Source organism: Chenopodium album, chromosome 10 (genome assembly GCF_948465745.1).
Source record: "Chenopodium album chromosome 10, dcCheAlbu1.1, whole genome shotgun sequence".
Classification (NCBI taxonomy): Eukaryota; Viridiplantae; Streptophyta; class Magnoliopsida; order Caryophyllales; family Amaranthaceae; genus Chenopodium; species Chenopodium album.
Genome location: NC_137843.1, coordinates 13,900,482 through 13,920,816, shown reverse-complemented (window position 1 = coordinate 13,920,816; position 20,335 = coordinate 13,900,482). Strand labels below are relative to the sequence as shown.

At 34.5% G+C, this 20,335-nt stretch overlaps 3 protein-coding genes across 3 annotated transcripts; all 3 read right to left on the bottom strand.

Moving 5' to 3' along the window:
- Window positions 1-855: 855 nt before the first annotated feature.
- On the bottom strand, window positions 856-2,254 carry LOC145563622 (uncharacterized). Its single transcript, XM_081624062.1, has 2 exons — window positions 1,860-2,254; window positions 856-1,763 (listed from the first exon to the last, which is right to left on the bottom strand). The coding sequence occupies exons 1-2, from the start codon at window positions 2,174-2,176 to the stop codon at window positions 896-898; spliced, it is 1,185 nt and encodes a 394-aa protein (XP_081480188.1). The 5' UTR covers window positions 2,177-2,254; the 3' UTR covers window positions 856-895.
- Window positions 2,255-7,307: 5,053 nt separating this feature from the next.
- On the bottom strand, window positions 7,308-11,377 carry LOC145564893 (uncharacterized). Its single transcript, XM_081625057.1, has 4 exons — window positions 11,254-11,377; window positions 10,947-11,060; window positions 8,273-8,558; window positions 7,308-8,181 (listed from the first exon to the last, which is right to left on the bottom strand). The coding sequence occupies exons 1-4, from the start codon at window positions 11,375-11,377 to the stop codon at window positions 7,308-7,310; spliced, it is 1,398 nt and encodes a 465-aa protein (XP_081481183.1).
- Window positions 11,378-11,882: 505 nt separating this feature from the next.
- On the bottom strand, window positions 11,883-13,431 carry LOC145563621 (uncharacterized). Its single transcript, XM_081624061.1, has 2 exons — window positions 13,085-13,431; window positions 11,883-12,982 (listed from the first exon to the last, which is right to left on the bottom strand). The coding sequence occupies exons 1-2, from the start codon at window positions 13,399-13,401 to the stop codon at window positions 12,496-12,498; spliced, it is 804 nt and encodes a 267-aa protein (XP_081480187.1). The 5' UTR covers window positions 13,402-13,431; the 3' UTR covers window positions 11,883-12,495.
- Between the last annotated feature and the right edge of the window lie 6,904 nt (window positions 13,432-20,335).

The following is a 20,335-nucleotide window of genomic DNA, read 5'->3' as shown; positions in this document are numbered from 1 at the left end:
CATAGGTTCATCACAGTAATGTTTATATTGAATGGTAGGTGTAGACTAAGTTCTTTTGATATATAAGGTGCCAGAAGGGCGCTGATGTGTACCAGGTCATGGACATCACGTCTATATGACTTTATTATCTAAGCTAGTTGGCATCCACCAAAAGTGCAGTAGTATAGACTAAGCTAGTAGCAATGATTTTTTTTTTACCACAAAATAAGTTTTTACAATGATATGTATATTACTGAGTAAATAGTTAGGGGTGGTGAATAATATTCATTTCAGAAAAATGCCCTCTTGATGTTGTACATGTTAAGGAAACTCCAGTGATGGTGCTGTCAAACGGTTGATAAAGGAAGTTTTAAATTTGATCATGAGTTTTGAAATGTTATAGGCTCCAGCAGTTGATCTTTTCCAATTACATGAGCCAATAACATCTATTATTGGTGTAAAAAATGCTTTCTCTAATCTGATGACTAGGTTGACTACATATAAAACCTACCTTTGGGAGTTATTGAAGCCTTCTCACAAAACAACAGAATTTATTTAATTTATTAACATGCTATATTCGAATTGCAGTGGTTCTGTATATTGAACTAGTTGATTAGAAGGTCAACATATGCATTAAATAATCTACCTAATTTACTCAGCCAAAATGTTATGTAATTTCAATGTCCATTATATTTTTAATCACACAAACAAATTCATATATTTAGATCAACAAGATACAATATTGTAACTATTTTTTCTAATGCAAAGCAATGTAATTACATATATATACAAAGTCTCTTAATTTAGTAAATACACAAAGCAATGTAAACCTTGCAATTATATGTATGCTTATAATATGTGGATTAGGCTAGGATATCTTTATTTCAGACCTGTCCAGAAAAGCAGGACTCATTTATCATTCCCATTTGCTTCTTATCTGATGAGTGTGCCTGAAATCATATGTTAACACGTTGCTCCCATCACCCCGCTTCAGAACAAAACTTTCGACAAGCAAATAGCAACCAAACGTTTTCCAGTCTCGTATTCCTTCATATTTCTCTTCTTTTACCACTTTGATCCACTTCTCTTTCTCTTTAGCCCATCCAACTCTTCCTTCTTCCCACATTATTCTTTCTACAATCAGTGAGCTCAGCCCCACCCTATAGTCTGTTCCGCTTTCATCTGCTGCCTTGTACCACACCACTCCTCTGCCATCAATCATCTCTTCTTGCGCTTCTAGCTGCCCTGCTATTCTTACCATCTCCGCTGGAACCACCGCATCGACTATCACAGTGTTTTCCTGACCATAGCTTCTCTCGGCAGAAAAAATACGCTCCCATCTTTGCTCGAGTGTCATTTCATAATATATGGAATTTTTGATCTGATCTTTCTCACGCCCATCTTTGATAAACATGAAAGGGCAGTACCACTTACCAACAACCACTGACTTTGAAATTTCTTGAGATGGCAAAATATTGAAGTCCGGAAGACGAGCTCTAAGAGAAGGGTCAATACCTCGAGCCTCTCCCATGTTGAAGTTTTTTATAGATTTGGAGCTCATATGCCATCCTTTTCTGCGTAAAAAATGTGGAGGGTGACCATCAGGTGCTACGGATTTAGCTGAGAGCCTGCTTCCGCCGAGGCATGTCGGTGTTACAGAGAACTCAAACTGCTGATATATGTCATTTGCATCAAAGGGTGGTCTTGGTTTTACATCTCGGATGCATGGGATGCAGAAGCAGCAGGTGCCAATGTCGTCTTCTCTTGAGCTTGCATATGATTCCCTGTAACCATATATAGAAACATATGAGAAAAATTGTAAACTATAAAGCTATGTTAATTTATAGCATAGTATGAGATGATTTAAGTTGTGTGTTTACCCCTTTGTCTTCCCATCTGCTTTTATTGCATAATATCTGTTGGATGAGAGTGGCTGGTTGATGACAGGAATCAAATAAACCTCATCAACAGAAGTGTGAGAGCTTTCGCCATTGCTGGTTGTATATCTGATGGAGAGGCGCTTATTTTGTGGAAATGGCAGATTGTTGATAGATGAACCCTTGATCAACCCGAAAAAATAGGTTGGTGTGGATTCCTCATCTCGGAGTACCAAATAACCAGAATTTGGACCTTCTGGAGCTGATGAGATAGCTTCTGGGGAATTTTTGTATAGAGATAAGGGTCTGGTTGAGTACATATTTTCCCTCTATACTTAGACACCAGGTGCTTCCTAGTCTTGGCTGACTCAAGGATAACAATTGGCCTATTCTTCGTTATATATAGTCGCCTGAATGTGTTATTTGACTTTTGATTAGATCTATGTTAATTTATGCTTGATGCTGCCAGCTTTCATATGTTATTCAGTCGCCTAAACGTCATGTATGACCTTGTCTAGTATAAATCTCGCGAGTATGCACTTAATTATGATTATCTAATAACTTTCCTTGAATATTTGGCATACAATCAAAACATAGTTTACGCGACTATTCACAAACAAGTCTTGGTCTTTTCACACAAAAAAAAAAAAAAAAAAAAAAAAAAAAAACAGCTCTCAGCAGTTTCCTGTATCTTTCTCTCCAGATAATTTTCCTGATATTAAGCTAAATTTAATTATAGGATTGTACTAGTTAGTATTGCAACCTGATGTCGTGTTCCTTAATGTAAATTTCGCGGTTCTTTTCGTTCCTCGGTCTTGTTTTTGACCAAGTTTTGCATGTTACAGAATCTTCAAAGATATATGATTATGCATTATGCTGCATATTTCTTCAATCTTCTTGTTTCGCTGCATTGATAATCAACCTGGATTTCACTTTTCTTGATTTTCGAAAACAGCAGAATCACAAACAACAATCAAATTTCTGATTGACTCGTTGTGTTCTATGGAGTAGTATATTTCTGGAGTTTGTCTTTGCTTTAAAAAAAAAAACAACTTTTGTAATGCAAAATTCCCAGATTTAATGGATTGCTATAAATTATTTTGTTGGTGAAAATTATCATTTTTCAAATACGAAAAGATGAAAATAATTCTCTTGGTTGCAATAAATTGTTTGTTGTCTCTAAAACTATACCAAGTACTTTTTGATGATTTAACGGGAGATGTTTCACAGTGTAAAATCTTCTCTATCGTTGTTGTTAGGAAGGATTTGGTATAATATGTTATGTATTTGTTGAATCCAAATTAAATTTGTAGATGTTGTATGACTTTTTTATTAATGAATTATTTTCAATACAAAATATTAAAAAAAAAGTGTACGGAATAGATATTATCTACGTAGTACATTGTTCAATCATTTACTCTCATGTCAAATACACGTAACATCATTAATTTCTAGACGAATACCTTGATTGATTTGATTGTAATATTCTAATAAAAGTATATTCACCGAAGAGTTTTTAACCTAAATTGGTGAAAATTGGAATGTAGAAGGAAAATAGAGAAGGTTTTACGTGAGACCGTTTCACGTGAGTCCGGATTATAATGAACACACCCATCCACCACCCATTTCATCGTTGTCTCCGCCGATCTCTGCCGTCTCGGCCACCACCACCACCTTCGCCCCCGTCATTTCATGCCCTTTTTCGTCATCAACAAAACCCAGCACCCCAATTCAAACCTGAACAACTCATCAATGAAAGATCCGAATTCCTACCTCTAAGGTTCAATTCTTTGAGGGAAAGAACCAAGGATATTCTCAAATGTTGTTGCGTCGCTTCTCTTTGATGCTGCTTGTGGTGCTCTTACTGTTGGAACCATGTACTTGATTTGGTCCTTGTTCAATCACCGACATGGATCTTACTTGATGGGTAATCAGACATTTCTTTGTTTAGTGGGTAATCAGATATTCTTAGTGATTAGTAAAAGATATTAAGTAATTTTTTTTTTATCAGAAATAAGATTTTGTTAGTCAGGTTTAAGTTAATTTTTGTCAGGAATTAGATATTTTGAGTCAGGAATAAAATCATTCTAGTCAGGAATAAGTTAATTTTTATCAGGAATTAGATATTTTTAGTCAGGAATAAAATCATTTTAGTCAGGAATAAGTTAATTTTCATCAGGAATTAGATATTTTTCTGTTTTATGATCGGACTCACATGAGTCCGTTTTACCCAATACTTTTACAAGAAGATAAAACCCTATTTTAACATGAATTTTCAAATTTGAGAAATTAGGGGGAAAATAAGAGAAAAATTTGAGAATTTCCCCGCTCAAACTTGTTTAATTAAACTAGAAAATATCTTTTAAGATTTAAGTTTTTTGTTATGCACATGTTATTACAAATTGGTTTCAACACTCATGGGATGACTACGATGGCAGTTTCTTTTAAGTTTGTTTGTTTTCTTTTGTTCATAAGAGCAAGTGTTGCTCATAGCTTTGTAAAGGTCTTAATAGGCCTATAAACTTTTCAATATTTGCAATTGAATTCTTTGTAAAAAAAAAAAAAAAAAAATGGAAAAGTGGAGGCAAATGAGGTTACAAACCCCTCACATGAAACTCAAATGGGCATACAATGTTTGAAGCATGAGTGGCACGATGTTAACATTGACAACATTATTATCAAACACTAATATCTATCTAATTGTATTACTAGGTTGTGCACAAAATTTTATGCAAGTGAAATAGAGTGAGTATTATAATGTGGACCAGACTAAGAATACAATATGTTAATAAAATATGACTGAAACGGTAACAGAGTACATTCTTTGTGGGAGAAAAGAGAAATAATAAAACATACTCCCTCTGTTTTTTTTTAAGTGACACAGTTTGACCGGCACGTAGTTTTAGGAGATTTTATTGACTTTAATAAAATAAGATGTTAGTGGGGTAGGTTGGAGGAGTGAGAAATAATAAAGTAAAAGAATGTGAGAGGAAGTGGAGACCATGAAAGAAGTGAGAAATGATAAAGTAAGAGATAGTGGGGTGAAGATATATTATTAAAATGTAAGGAATTTCTAAAAGAAGAAGTGTGTCACTTAAAAAAAACGACCGTTTAAGAAAAGTGTGTCACTTAAAAAAAACGGAGGGAGTAGATTTTTTTTTTTTGTTTTGTTTTGAAATAAAACATAGAGATTATCATATAAAAAGTACTCTATACCAAGCTAAGCTTGGTTCAGAGGAAATAAGAGCATCTTCTAACAATGAGCGTTAAACAGTCGGGTTTACTCCACATCGATCATTTGTATGATATTTTTTTCCAATACAATAAAAACTACTTGCAAGTAAATGAATGTTAATAAGGAATTTTATACTTTTATGAGGGTTAAAGTTACATAAAATTGGTTATTTAATGTCATTTATGTTAATTTTATTACTCCGTATTTTTATAACAAGTTGATGTCAATCCAACAAGTGATAAAAGTTAACGTCATTAATCGTAAAACACCGCAAAGTTGATATCAATGAGAGTAATTTTGCCTAGTATACTGCCATTTCATATAACTGATACACTTATTCAAGTACGGGAAGTAACACGTTATTTCCTATCCGAACAAAGGGTAAATCTTTAAAGTGTGGGGAAACATCCATCTGTTATTGCACAATGAGTATATCTCCTATTGCTTCATATTCCGTATCTTTTTACCCTGACTTGCTTCCGTTCCCTCATCATTCTTTCTACAATCAATGAGCTATGCCTCATATCTGATGTTCATCCTCTGAATCAACTGTTACATTCTTCCCTGATCATAACTCTTTTCAGCAGCACTTCAATCGTTTTGTTTTTTTGACAGCTCATTATTAAAGACTTTTTAACTCGATCTTTCATGTGTGTGTGTGTGTGTATGCGTGTGTGTACATGTGTGTGCGTGCTCTCGCGTGTGTCTGATACGATGTAATGGTAAGTTATGCAAGCAGATTGGCGTGACCTGTCAGAATATAAAATTCGATAGACTGATAGAAGTTTATTTATATACTTATTTTATAGATAATGGCAGATCTTATATATGTGTCTTAGGTGAGTTCCTGCAAAACTAAATAAACCAGGCTGGTATAGTCCTTGTGGATACTTATCTTGGAGTCAGAAATTGCATTTGGTGACAATAAGATGGATTAGGGGAGTTTTGTAAAGGGACAAGGTTATGGTGCTATATAGATGTATGTTTACCCTGATGTACACTCCTCCTGTCTGTTTATACAATGATGTAGAAAGAACAATAGTTGGATTATAGATTATTTTAGTAGCCTTCTATATGTAATTTGACCTGGTCTAGTTTAACGGCAATACTTATAGTCTGCAGTTTTAATGTTTAAAACAAAAATAAAATAGAGTTACTAACTTCAAATGACCCAAATGAGGAAAACTACATGAGTGCACGAAGGTTCAGAATAATGTTTATATTGAATGGTGGTGATGTATACAAGGTCATTGATGGACATCACCTCTATATGACATTATTATGGTGAGATGTATGGACAAGGGTGGTGATGTATACAAGGTCATTGATGGACATCACCTCTATATGACTTTACCACTTAAGCTAGTTAGCATCCATTAGAAGGGCGGTGATGTATACCAAGGTCATGGACATCACCTCTATATGACTTTACCACCTAAGCTAGTTGGCATCCACTAGAAGGGCATTGGTATATAAAGGTTAGTATTTGTAAATTTTGAGAAAGGAATAAGTTGCTATAATGATTGTGTATATTAAGTAGCAAAATAGTTAGAGGTGGAGTCGTGGAGAATAATTCCCTCCTCAAGAAAATGCCCTCTTGGTGTTGAACTTCTTGAGGAAACTTAAGTGATGTCTTGCCTTATACCGATTGATAAGAAAGTTTCAAATTTGGTCTTGAGTGTTGAAATGCTACAGGCTCCAGTAGTTAATCTTTTCTGATTACATGAGCCTATGATTTCTGTAATTGGTGAGAACGACGCTTTCTCCAACCCAATCATTTGGTTAAGTACCTCTGTTGAACCAATCTTCTTTCCAGGAACTTCTGAAAATTTCTCCCAAAACAGAAGAATTTATTTGATTATTAACATACTATATTCAGATTGGAATGACTTGTTGATCAGAAGCTCAACATATGCGTTGAATAATCTGTTTTATTTTCTCATATGAATTGTAAATAAATTTCATGGTTCATTTAGTTAGTATTACACAAACAAATGGAACTTTTTTGAATAATAAGGTAGAATTAAAACTATATTTAGTTTTAAAAAATAAATATTTTAAGCAATGAAATTTCAAATTTACAATATCCTTTGATTTATTAGATACACAGAGCAATGTAAACCTTGCAAGTATATGTATATTTATTAGGGATCATGCAGAATAGCTGGACTGTAGGAAGATAATTTTTCAGCTCTGTCCAGAAAATGAAGGATTCATTAATATAATTCCCATTTGTTTCTTCTCTGATGAGTGTGCCTGAAATCATATGTTAGCACGTTGCTCCTATCACCTCGCTTCAGAACAAAACTTTCGACTAGCAAATAGCAACCAAAAGTTTTCCAGTCTGTTATTCCTTCATATTTTTCTTCTTTTACCACTTTGATCCACTTTTCTTTCCCTTTAGTCCATCCAACTCTTCCTTCTTCCCACATTATTCTTTCTACAATCAGTGAGTTCAGCCCCATCCGATATACTGTTCCACTTCCATCTATTGCCTTGTACCACACCACTCCTCTGGGGTCAATCATCTCTTCTTGCGCTTTTAGCTGCCCTGCAATTCTTACCATCTCTGCTGGAACCACTGCATTGACCATCACTGTCTTTTTCTGATTGTTGCTTCTCTCGGTAGTAAAAATCCGCTCCCATCGTTGCTCAAGTGTCATTTCATAATATATGGAATTGTTGATTTGGTCTTGCTCACTCCCATCTTTGATGAACATAAAAGGGCAGTACCACTTACCAACAACCACAGACCTTGAACTTTCTTGAGAAGCGAAAATATTAAAGTCTGGTAGACGAGCTCTAAGAGAAGAGTCAATACCGCGAGCTTCTCCCATGTTGAAATTATTTAGAGATTTGGAGCTCATATGCCATCCTTTTCTGCGTAAAAAATATGGTGGGTGACCATCAGGTGCTACGGATCTAGCTGAGAGCTTGTTTCCATCAAGAAAACTCTGTGTTACAGAGAACTCAAATTGCTGATATATGTCATTTGCATCAAAGGGTGGTCTTGGTTTTACATCTTGGATGGTTGGGATGCAAAAGCAGCTAGTTCCAATGTCTTCTTCTTTTGAGCTTGCATATGATTCCCTGTTAGCATGTCATAAGATGAAAAAAATCCGGAAATTATAAAGCTATGTTAGTTCATAGCAGTATGAGATAATTTAAGTTGTGTGTTTACCCCTTTGCTTTCCCATCTGCTTTGATTGCATAATACTGGTTGGATGAGAGTGGCTTGTTGATGACAGGAATCAAGTAAACCTCATCATCAGAAGTATGGTGAGATGTGTGGACATTATTATGGGTGGTTGTTGTATATCTGACGGAGAGGCGCTTATTTTGTGGAAATGGCAGATCATCGATAGACGAGTCCTTGATCAACCCGAACAAATATGTTGGTGTGGATTCTTCATCTTGGAGTACCAAATAACCAGAATGTGGACCCTCTGGAGTTGATGAGATGGCTTCTGGGAAACGTTTGTATAGAGATAACTGATAAGGGTCTGGTTGTGTACATTTTTTCCCTCTTATTCACCAGGTGCTTCCTATTCTTGGCTGATTCCGAAAAAAATAGTTGGCCAATACTTCCATATATAGGCATAGCCACCATTATAAATTACAGAGTATTTGACAATTGACAAGGTCTAGATTAACCTGATCCTGCCAGTTTAGTTTTTTATATGTGTTTATTAGCCACAGCCCACAGGGTGTAATTGTGTAAAGCACATGCACAAGAAGTCTTGGTATTCTCAGACATAAACAGCTCTAAGCAGTTTCCGGTATCTTTTTTTTTTTTTTTTTTTTTTTTTTTTTTTTTTTTGGATATCTGGCTAAATTTAATCATAAGATTGTGCTAATTTGTATATTAATAACTTATTTGCCGTATTTCTTAATGCAAGTTTCTTTCTTCTTTTTGTTCCTCAGTCTTGTATATTTGACCAGTTTGCATAGAATCTTCAAAGATGGTTGGCTCCAGAGCGCAGTAATGTTACATTTGGATATTGTCACTTATGAATTACACTGTATTTAAATAATTGAATTTCTTAAATTTCGAAACAACATTACAACTTCACACGTTCAAAATTGAAAATACATGTAATCTGTTATTGGAAATAAAAAATTATTCATGACGTATGAAATTGTTTCCTAATATGGAGTACGAAATAAGTTATAATAGGGCGAAGTTATAGTTAAGGCTCTCGTTTAGGCTTTGTTCTGTTGGTCATGTTTTGGTCTGAATTTTCTAAAGTTTAGTCTGAACCAGTTTGGCCTCAATTTTTCTGAGTAGACTAAAGTTATTTTTACTTGTACATCAATCATCAATGTATTAAAAGCCGTTACAATTTTTATAAATACAAAACTAAAGATTTATGACAATAAGCGAACAAAATTATTATTTTTTTTTTCCAAAAAAATTAACAAGATTTGGCTTGATTGGCCGATCTAGTATGAAATTTTCTAAATCGGTCTTATTTTAAAAAGAACCAGTAACAAGAAAAAAATGAAGAAAACAAAGCCTAATGGTTCAATCACAATATCTGTTAACTTTATTACTTACTTTATAATTAAACTAATTTTTTTTTTTTTTTTTTTTTTTGTGTTAGTAAAATTAAACTTTTATTTATTAGGGTGATAAAGCAGAATTCGACAATTAAAAGGGAAAAAAAAAACTTCAAATATCTTTATAGAGTTTAATTTAAATAAGGTGAAAAAACAATACCTTTGACATTTCTTTCAACTAACAAAGTAGCAAACATTTTTCTTCAAAAAAAAAAAAAAAAAAAGTAGCAAACATTTATTTTTTCTTCGTTAAACTGTATTTAAATATTTTATTTTATTAGATTCAAGACTTTATTCACATTAATACATCATTATAGGTATCATCTAGTAGCACATTTATTAATATATATCACTGTTTTATTTCTTCAAACTTAGGGCTGTTCACTTCAGCTCCTAATTTCCTTCTCTTATAAAATATTCATTTTACCTCACCTCAGCTTAGAGCTGATCACACCGAGCCGAACCCGATTTTGGGCAGAATTTTTAGGCCCGAAATCGGTTCGGGTTCGGCCCGACCCGATTTTAAAAAAAAAGTTTGGACGGGTTTGGGAAATGGATTTTTTGCATTTTTAGTTGATTTTTTTGGCCCGGCCCGAAATTTGCCTATATGGCCCGACTAGTTTGGGCGGGTTTGGGCACACGTTTTCCGGCCCGAAGCTTGGCCCGACCCGGCCTGGCTTGAGAAATGGGCAATTTTTTTTGACCTCGGCCTGGCCCGAACCCGGCCAGGCCCGCCCATTGATCACCTCTAGCTCAGCTCCAATTAGTTCAATTCAGTTCAATAAATATGAATAGACCCTAAATGTACTTTGATACACAGACTGATTTGCACCAAAAATATACATTATATTCTCCGATTTTGTAGATGTGTCACTTTCTATTAAATGCATCACTTTCCTTTTTAATTAATAAATTTTCTCTCTTTCTCTATCTCATATCACATGACCCCTTTATTTTTTTTCTCCTCTCTCTACTTCAAAAATTGCATAAGAATCCGTAATTTCAAAAGTGATGCATCTAAAAAACCAAGAGGAAGTATGAATTATATGAAGTAGTTGAAATGTACATGTATATTTTGCAACTAAATTGTATGTTTACTGAGATTACTGCTTGATTGCAGAACTCATTGATAATCATATCACTCCCATTTGCTTCTTAACCGATGAGTGTGCTTAAACTCATATGTTAGCACGAAGCTCCCATCATTTCTCGTTAGAACAAAAAGTTTCAACCAGCACATAGCAACCATATATTTTCCAGTCTCCTGAACCTTCGCATTCCTTGTCTTTAACTACCCTGGTCCCTGGCAATGCTCCTCGTTCTCCTTAGTCCTTCCAACTCTTTCTTCTTCCCACTTGTTTGTGTTTTTCTGTCATCATCGTGTATCTCTTCTTGTACAGTTTCTTGACCTGAAATTCTGATCAATTTAGTTAGAAGTATGACATTTGACTTCCACTTCCTTTCCTTGAGTGTGACTACTATCAGAAGAAAAAATTCGCTCTCAATGTTGCTCAAGTGTCATCCCCGTAGAACATGGACTTTTTTATTTGTTCTTGTTCCCTTCTTTGATGAACATAAAAGGGCAGGACACTTACCAACAACCAGACTTTGAACAGTTCTGAGATGAAGGTATACTAAAGTCTGGACGTTGAGCTTGAGCACAAAGAGATGAATTAAGACTTCGAGCCTCTCCAAGAGTGAGATAGTTTTGAGGAATGATAGTCATCTGCCATCCTTCTATGCGTGAAGACTTTCAGGAATAACGGATTTAGCCAATATCTTGTTGCTGTTGAGGTATGTTTTTGTTAGAGAGAACTCAAACTGCTGATATATGGTGTCTGAATCAAAGGATCTTCGTTTTATGTCCCATGGAAACATTTACAGCAGGTGGCCTCGTCTTGATCTCTAGAGCTTACATATGCTTTCCAGTCAGCAGTTGATCTTTTCTGATTACATGATCCTATGACTTCTAATTTCTATGATTGGTGAGAAAGATGCTTTCTCCAACCTGATCATTTGGTTGAATACCTCTGTTAAACCAATCTTCGTTTCGGGAACTATTGAAACTTTCTCCAAAAGCAGAAGAATTTATTCTATTATTAACATACTGTATTCAGATTAGAATGACTTGTTGATGGAAAGCTCAACATAATGCATTCAAAAAATCTGTTTAATTTACTCAAAATGAATTGTAAATCAATTTCATTGTCAATTAACTCATTAAGCTAATATTACTCAAACAAATGGAACTTTTTTAATAACAAGGTAAAATATTACAACTATGTTAAACTTAAAAAAAAAATAAGCAATGAAATTTCAAATTTACAATATCCTTTGATTTATTTGATACACAGAGCAATGTAAACCTTAAGTATATGTATGTTTATAAGGGATCGTGCAGAATAGCTGGACTGTAGGAAGAACAAATTTTCAGTTGTCCAGAAAATGAAGGATACATTGATACCATTCCCATTTGCTTCTTATCTGATGAGTGTGCCTGAAATCATAGGTTAGCAACTTGCTTCCATCACCCCGCTTCAGAACAAAACTTTCGACTAGCAAATAGCAACCAAAAGTTTTCCAGTCTGTTAGTCCTTCATATTTCTCTTCTTTTACCACTTTGACCCACTTTTCTTTCTCTTTAGTCCATCCAACTCTTCCTTCTTCCCACATTATTCTTTCTACAATCAGTGAGCAAAGCCCCACCCGATAATCTGTTCCGCTTCCATCTGCTGCCTTGTACCACACAACTCCTCTGCCGTCAACCATCTCTTCTTGTGCTTCTACCTGCCCTGCAATTCTTACCATCTCTGCTGGAACCACAGCATCGACTGTCACAGTCTTTTACTGATTATTGCTTCTCTTGGCAGCAAAAATCCGCTCCCATCTTTGCTCAAGTGTCATTACATAATATAGAGAATTCTTTATTTGGTCTTTCTCACTCCCATCTTTGATGAACATAAAAGGGCAGTACCACTTACCAACAACCACAGACTTTGAACTTTCTTGAGAAGACATAATATTGAAGTCTGGAAGACGAGCTCTGAGGGAAGAGTCAATACCTCGTGCCTCTTCCATGTTGAACTTTTTTAGAGATTTGGAGCTCATATACCACCCGTTTCTGCGTAAAAATTGTGGAGGGTGACCATTAGGTGCAACAGATTTAGCTGAGAGCCTGCTTCCGCCGAGGCATGTTGGTATTACAGAGAATTCAAACTGCTGATATATGTCGTTTACATCAAAGGGTGGTCTTGGTTTTACATCTCGGATGCTAGGGATGCAGAAGCAGCAAGTGCCCATGTCTTCTTCTTTTGAGCTAGCATGTGATTCCCTGTAGCCATATTAAAAGATATGAGAAAAGTTGTAAATTATAAAGCTATGTTGATTTACAGAATTACAGCATAGTATGAGATGAGTTAAGTTGTGTGTTTACCCCTTTGTCTTCCCATCTGCCTTGATTGCATAATATCGGTTGGATGAGAGTGGCTGGTTGATGACAGGAATCAAATAAACCTCATCAACTGAACTGCTAGAGTAAAGACTATTGCTGGTTGTATATATGATGGAGAGGCGCTTATTTTGTGGAAATGGCAGATTATTGATAGATGAACCCTTGATCAACCCGAAAAATAAGGTTGGTGTGGATTCCTCATCTCGGAGTACCAAATAACCAGAATTTGGACCTTCTGGAGCTGATGAGATGACTTCTGGGGAATTTTTGTATAGAGATAACGGTCTGGTTGTGTACATTTTTTTCCCTCTATACTTAGACACCAGGTGCTTCCTATTCTTGGCTGTTAAGTTTAATCTATACTTCGATATATATAGGCATAGCCACCTAGTATTATCCTGTATTTGGTATTTGACTAGGTCTAGATTACTGTAATGTCTTATCCTGCAAGCTTTCGTATATTGTATGTGTTTCAAGTCTTTCAACTGTTCAGAAAGCGATGATTGGAGATAGTAGTCTGTATACATTAATGCTTGACAATGACTATAACCGAGTATGCACCAAATTATCCAAGAACATCCCGTTGAATAGTTGGCACTCTGGCACAGAGTATAAACATAGTTTACGAGAGACTATTCGTTCTAGACGGCGACAGTAAATACTCGGTAATTCTTATTTTTGGCAAGCCATGGTCCGCATGTCCGTAATTGAACATGTACTGATGCACAGCCTGGCAAGTGTTCTTCTCACATATAAATAGCTCTAAGCAGTTTCCTGTGTCTTTCTTTTCAAATATGATACGGAGTATTTTTCTTGATATCTGGCTAAGTTTAAGATGTTTTTCTTAATATCTGGCAAGTTAATCAACATTTCAAACTTGACACGAACAAAACACGCTTAAGTGATTGACCTGATTGTACACATTCCATTCCAAAACATCTGCCCTATTTTGACTTTTGCATTATTCATATACACCACTTTGACCTCTATTTATGCTTTATACAAAAGAATTTATTTTCTCTGTTTTCTTTAAAATGCAACACTTTGACTTTTATACTGATTTATTAATTTATAATTAAATAAACATATATTAGATTCATTTTGTTTCATATTACTATGGAAAAATTAGTCTTAACAACATGAACTTCTATCAAGGTGTGTTTTGGGGTTTTTTGTACGTACCCGAATGGAGGGTGTGTATGTCCCTCGGGAGACAGATCCGCAATGCAACACTCGAACGGCCTGGTCACCTGCAAAACAACGGACCCGGGGGGGGAGGGCGGAGGTCCGCCTCCGACGATCAAGTTAGTGACCAGATGAATGTATTTTAGACAGAGAAAGTAGAGAGAAGGGAGAGTGATTGTGGGGGCATTGCCCTTGGAGAATGAATTAAAACTCCCTTTGAACTGATGTAAAGATCAGTATTTATAGAGTATTGGGATATGTGCCTTTTAGGTTATTTAACCTAAGTAGATTGGCTTCCCATCGTTTTACGGTTTCTAGGGCTATGGGTTTTAGAGCCCAATTTTACCCTTCTATCATTTGAGTGACACGTGTCATGCTCTAATTGGCTCATTGAGCGCTGAGCTTGCGGACACGTGTCGCGGTGGCATTGGTCCACATATAGAGGGTATTTTTACCCTAAACAAGGTGTACGAGAGTACGAACAACATGAACTGCCAATAAGGTGTACAAACAACATGAACTTTGACTAAAATTCTTAATAGCACTAACTTCTTCATCGAGTGCCCTCTCCCTTCCCCAACCCCCAAATCGACATCCCTTCCTTACCGAACTCATAAAAACACTCCCCGGGTCGCTTTGGGGAGTAGTTATTGAGGATTGAGAAGGGAGAGAGGTCATTTTTTGGTGACGGGGAAGGTTATTTTGGTAGTGGAGTGGGTTGGCCGGCCGTTTTCAGGGGATAAGGAGGGCGGTCGACCCGTTTCCGGTAGGAGTACAGTTGGGGAAGAGGAAGGGGTGGTGGCCGGTTAGGATTTAGGGTTCTTTTTTTAATTTATTAAAATTTATTTTATTTAAGTCTCTTTACTTATTTTATTTTATTTATTTTTTTAAGTGTTTAGAGAGCCACAAAGGGCGGGGGTGAGAATTGATCCTAGGATTTAGCCGCAAATTTTACATGGTGCATGTAAAACTGTATGCTCCAACAATTACAGACCAATATTTCACTCTCCTCAGTATTTTCTCTCTCACACTTTCCTAATTTCTGATTTTCTCTCTCCTTTATTTTCTTTCTCCTCTATTTTTCTCTTTCTTAACCTCATTTATTATTTTTGTTTTTGATTTAATTTCTTCATCCCGATTGTTATCACTAAAGATTGAATTCCTTCACCTCATTCATTATTTTGTTTTTGATTTAATTCCTTCATCACCATTGTTGATCACCATAGATTAATTTCAAATTTCGTTTTCTTCAACCTTCAATTTGAAGCTATGTTAATGGAGTTTCTGCAATGAAGTGAGGTTAAAAAGGGCGGATTTGATGAGGAGAAGATGGATTTTTTTTTTTTTTTTTACAAAGAGATGAGAAGATGGTTAATACGACAGAGATGATTATTTTCCGATGAGATTCCATTATTTAAATCACCATGGCTAGGTTCGAGTTTCGAAATATGTAGTTTTCATATTCTTTTGATTTTATTTGTTAATGATATTTGTGTCTCTTATTATGAATTGAACAGTGCTGTTTTTTGTTATATTTTGGTATTTTGAACATTTTAAGTTAAAAATATGAATGTATGATACGTTTCCTAGAAAAATATAATTTTACTGACATGTATTTTTTGGATTATGAACATCTTAATTATAATTTTGAACATGTAATACATTACTTATGAACTTTTTAAAAAAAAATTTATGTATTTTGTAATCATTTAAAAAAAAAATTGGCATATTGTACTTTATAATTTATACATCTGAATTTGTGTGATTCTTTGCATATGAAATTTATTTTGTTTTCGATTTACGTATTTTTAAAACCTTTTTAAGTTTTGTAATTATGAACATATTAGGTAATATATCTGAACATGTATATGTTTTTATGAACATTTGAGTTAGATCGATATATGAACATAAGTAAATATGGGTTAAGGAATTATGAACCACAATTTGGATTTGATGTAAAAAAGGAACATTTATTATATTTCAAATGAACATTTAGTACATTATAACGAACATAAAAGAATTTATAATAAATTAATATGATCTCTTTTTCTTTAACAATTATATAAATAAAGTATTAAACTATAGTTTCTGAAAAAATGAACATATATAATATGAACATGACACTATTAGAATTTGAAAATATAATTTTTTAAAATAAACATTGAAATTTTTAATGATAATCATTACATTATTTTATAGTGAGTATTAATAAATATGAACTTGGCAGTGTTCGAATTTGAACATTTATTATTTGAAAATGAACATCGAAGTTTTAAATATGAACATTAACAGTATTTTATAGTGAACACCAATTTAGTTAAAGAAATTTGATTGGCTCGGGATAATTCAATTACTTTGTAATATTACTAAACATTTAGTGCATATAAAATGAACATTACGTCATAAAATACGAATATATAAAATTGGATGTTCATGTTCATATTTTGTGACGTGTTCATATTTTTATACAAAATGTTCATTGTTTGTGAAGTTTTCATATTTGTTTTACTAAATGTTCATATTATGTGGTGCACCTATTTCTTGATGCACCATGGTGCACATAATAACTATTGGGATTTAGCTCTAACCCCTTGAGCTATCCCTCACTTTCAATATTTTTATTTTTTTATAACCTTGAACTAATCACGTGTTGACACGTGTCATGGTACTTGTTATAAAAGATCATTAATATGTCGTTGATTGGTTGGGCATGTTAGAGAAAAACGTCTATCAAAATATATTTGACAAATGGGCGTTCGAGTCGAGTTATGTCAGGTTAGGTCAAGTTCGGGTCAGGAAATTTTCGAGTCCAAGTGCCAGGTCAACTTCGGGTAGGGTTAAGCTCGGATTTGGTCATGATCGGGTCGGGTTAGTTTTAAAAGTTACACTTCCTCTTTTATAAATATTTTACAATTTAATATTATATATTTACCCAGTTTTGGTCCCAACTCTCTCATACTTTATCATTTCTCACTCCTTAAATGCCCCCCACTCTGTCTCTCTTGCAACACTTTACTATTTAATAAAATAATAACACTACTATCATTTCATACAATTTTTTTATTACCTTATCTATCCCTTTAACATCATATTTTCCTAAAATTCCACGCAATCTGTAAAACACCTACTTTTGGTCTCCTGTTCCGATAGGAAGTGTGATGATGTTATGATAGCTTGCAATTTTGTATGATTTTAGAGTGATTTTGAGCCTTAGAATTGTAAGAAATCAATGCCTTAGTTCACTAATTACTCTATTTTTATGCATTTGTGTATCCTATGCTTCACGGTGTTGCTAGTGTTTTGGTGCATATTTAGGTATAAAGAAGGCACTTTGAAGCTTTTGGACAAATAAGAAAAGAAGTTGGAGGCAAGAGGAGAAAATGAGGGAGCTATGGAAGAGTGAAAGAAAAAAGGAAAAGAGTCCAAAAGTGAAATAAGAGTATTTGGATGGGTTTTGGAAAGATTTTTTCACTAAGGTCAACTTCAAATGATCATAACTTTTTTCTACTCAACATTTTGAAGTGATTCAAATTGGAGATTAAAGTTCATCTCAAGAGCTTTCCAAGGACTGGTCACATGCCTTATTCCGATGAGTAATGAAGAATTTATGACCTTCCGAAAATAAGCTATTTCGCCAGAAAAAGGGCTGCACATCCGTGCCAATAAGTGGCATGATCGTGCAAGTCCCTACACGCCCGTGCTAAATGAAGCACGTCCGTGCAAGGTCGAACAGTAGCTATTGCTCGTATTTTAACAAGTCTGTACATCCGTGCAACCTTTGGCACGTCCGTGCCGACCTGTTGTAACACTCTAGAAATTCCTTTCTTTTAAAATACCTGTTTTGCCCTGTATAAAACTTTAAATAGGAATATCTAAGACATTACCGCCACCGTGATAACGGCTAAGGCAATTATCAAAGACACACAGCAGAAGACTAATTTCAAAACCTTTCAAAACAAGTCAACTTGAAAAGTCAATCAACGAAAGTAAAGTCAAACCAAAGTCAAACGAAGTAAAATAAAATCAACCTACAACTTGGAACCATTATAGGCCCTTATTAAAACCAAACCAAATTCAAAACCCCTTTTCGTTAGTCGCGCATAGTAATATTATCATAAATAATTAAAGCGATAAACACATCATATACTTATGGAAACTAGCATAATACGCTCTTCACTCATGCCCATTCATGAATATGCTTCAACACCTGAAAAGCTTATCTCTACCTATTTCCACTACTCTCCATTAAAAATGGGTCATCATAGGGCCAAGATAAAGACAAGGCCAACAAACACACAAAACACACAATCAGCATAGCTGAGCACATAAGCGTAATTAACACACTAGCATACAATTCCCTATCAACACACGACTTACCTTGTTGCACCTGTTTTTCAAGCATACAACATTCAATAAAATTTCTCACTAGACACTAAATAATTTATTTAGCGTTGATTACGCATCGAACAGGTTTCCCACTAACCTCCCCCAATAAATTGAGGTTACTAACACGGGAGCTAACCGTGCCAGCATCAAAAACCACTCGTAAGTGGCGGAATTCCTGCGCATAATAATAATAAAAGGAATATACAGCGTCATGTACTCCATTAGAAGTTATGGTTAAATATAAAACCCCATATGTTCATACTCAAGGTATATACGTTCCAAGAGTTTTGGTGCGTAATCTCTTTCACTTTACGTTATTTACCGATTATTAAACTTGGTGATGACTCTCAAACCATAATCATTCAATCAACAATAATTATTCAAACAATCAAATATATCAATTTAATTCTTGAATAATTAGTGACCACATAATATTTAATGTTGAACCCTTTTTAATTCTACCTCGGTGCCAATGACACCTTAAATGCATAAAGCGCCACAAATCCTATCCATCGGTGTTAAAAACACCTTAAGTGCACTAAGGCACCAACATACAATTTATTCCTCGTGTACATAGACACTTATATAGCTCCTTTCCTCATTCTTATAGCATCAATAAAAATTATATGAACCCTAAATAAATTCCTTTTCAATATTCCAAACCAAATTAAGCATTTAGTTTAATTAAACATGCTCTCTATCATGCCATAAATAAATATGTGGTTCATAAATAATATTCTAAGCTATTATTTTCCATTCAATAATCCATCACAAATAAATCATGCTTCATAATCCAATCACCAATACATCCAAATCATAATTTCCATTCCAAACCTAGCATGATACTACTTGTAATCAATCAAACACATTTAGCATGCTATTACATCAACATAATTATGCTAAGTACGTGAACGTACCTTGAATACGATCTTAATATCGCCACAATTAATAGAAATCACTCACTTCAAAGTCTCCTACAATTTAAAATCATAAAAGAATATTAAAATCCACTCTACACAATTTTCCAGCAATATATACTATTATAAAACCCCTCATAATTATTCTTAAATCCTTAATCTCTCAAGTCCTCTTATTATCATACTACTTTTCTTCTCTCTTCCCAAATACTTTCCAACCCTAATTGAATCTATTGAAGTCCTTGGAGGTACGAAGAAGAAAGAAGGTCCATAAACATCTAAAACGGAGATTTAGCATAAAGAATGAACAGTTAGTTTCCTGAGCACTTAGATAAATCACTAGTCTTTTATTGTTTAAATAACTTTCATTGATTAATTAGTGTTGTTTGATCACTTTAAACAAAATTTTGATTGATCAACTTCACATAGTATCTTGCGTTAATTAAAGACTATAATTGGTCAAACTAATTGATTGTTTTATCACTTAAGCCAAGGCGAATTTTGTTTACTTTTGTTTTTCCACAAATTTGAATAAATAAGAATAACGACATTCATTGCAATTCCTATGTGATTAACGTGTGTAAATAAAATCAATTAACTTAGTTTTAGGTATCACGTTGCGTATATTATTTGATGATGAAATTGTAAAAAAGGAAGAGCTAATAGAGGCTGCACTTGGGCTAGAATTGTGATTCCTCTCTAAAAGGAACATTATTTTAGTACCCTCACTCCCGAACTCATTTTT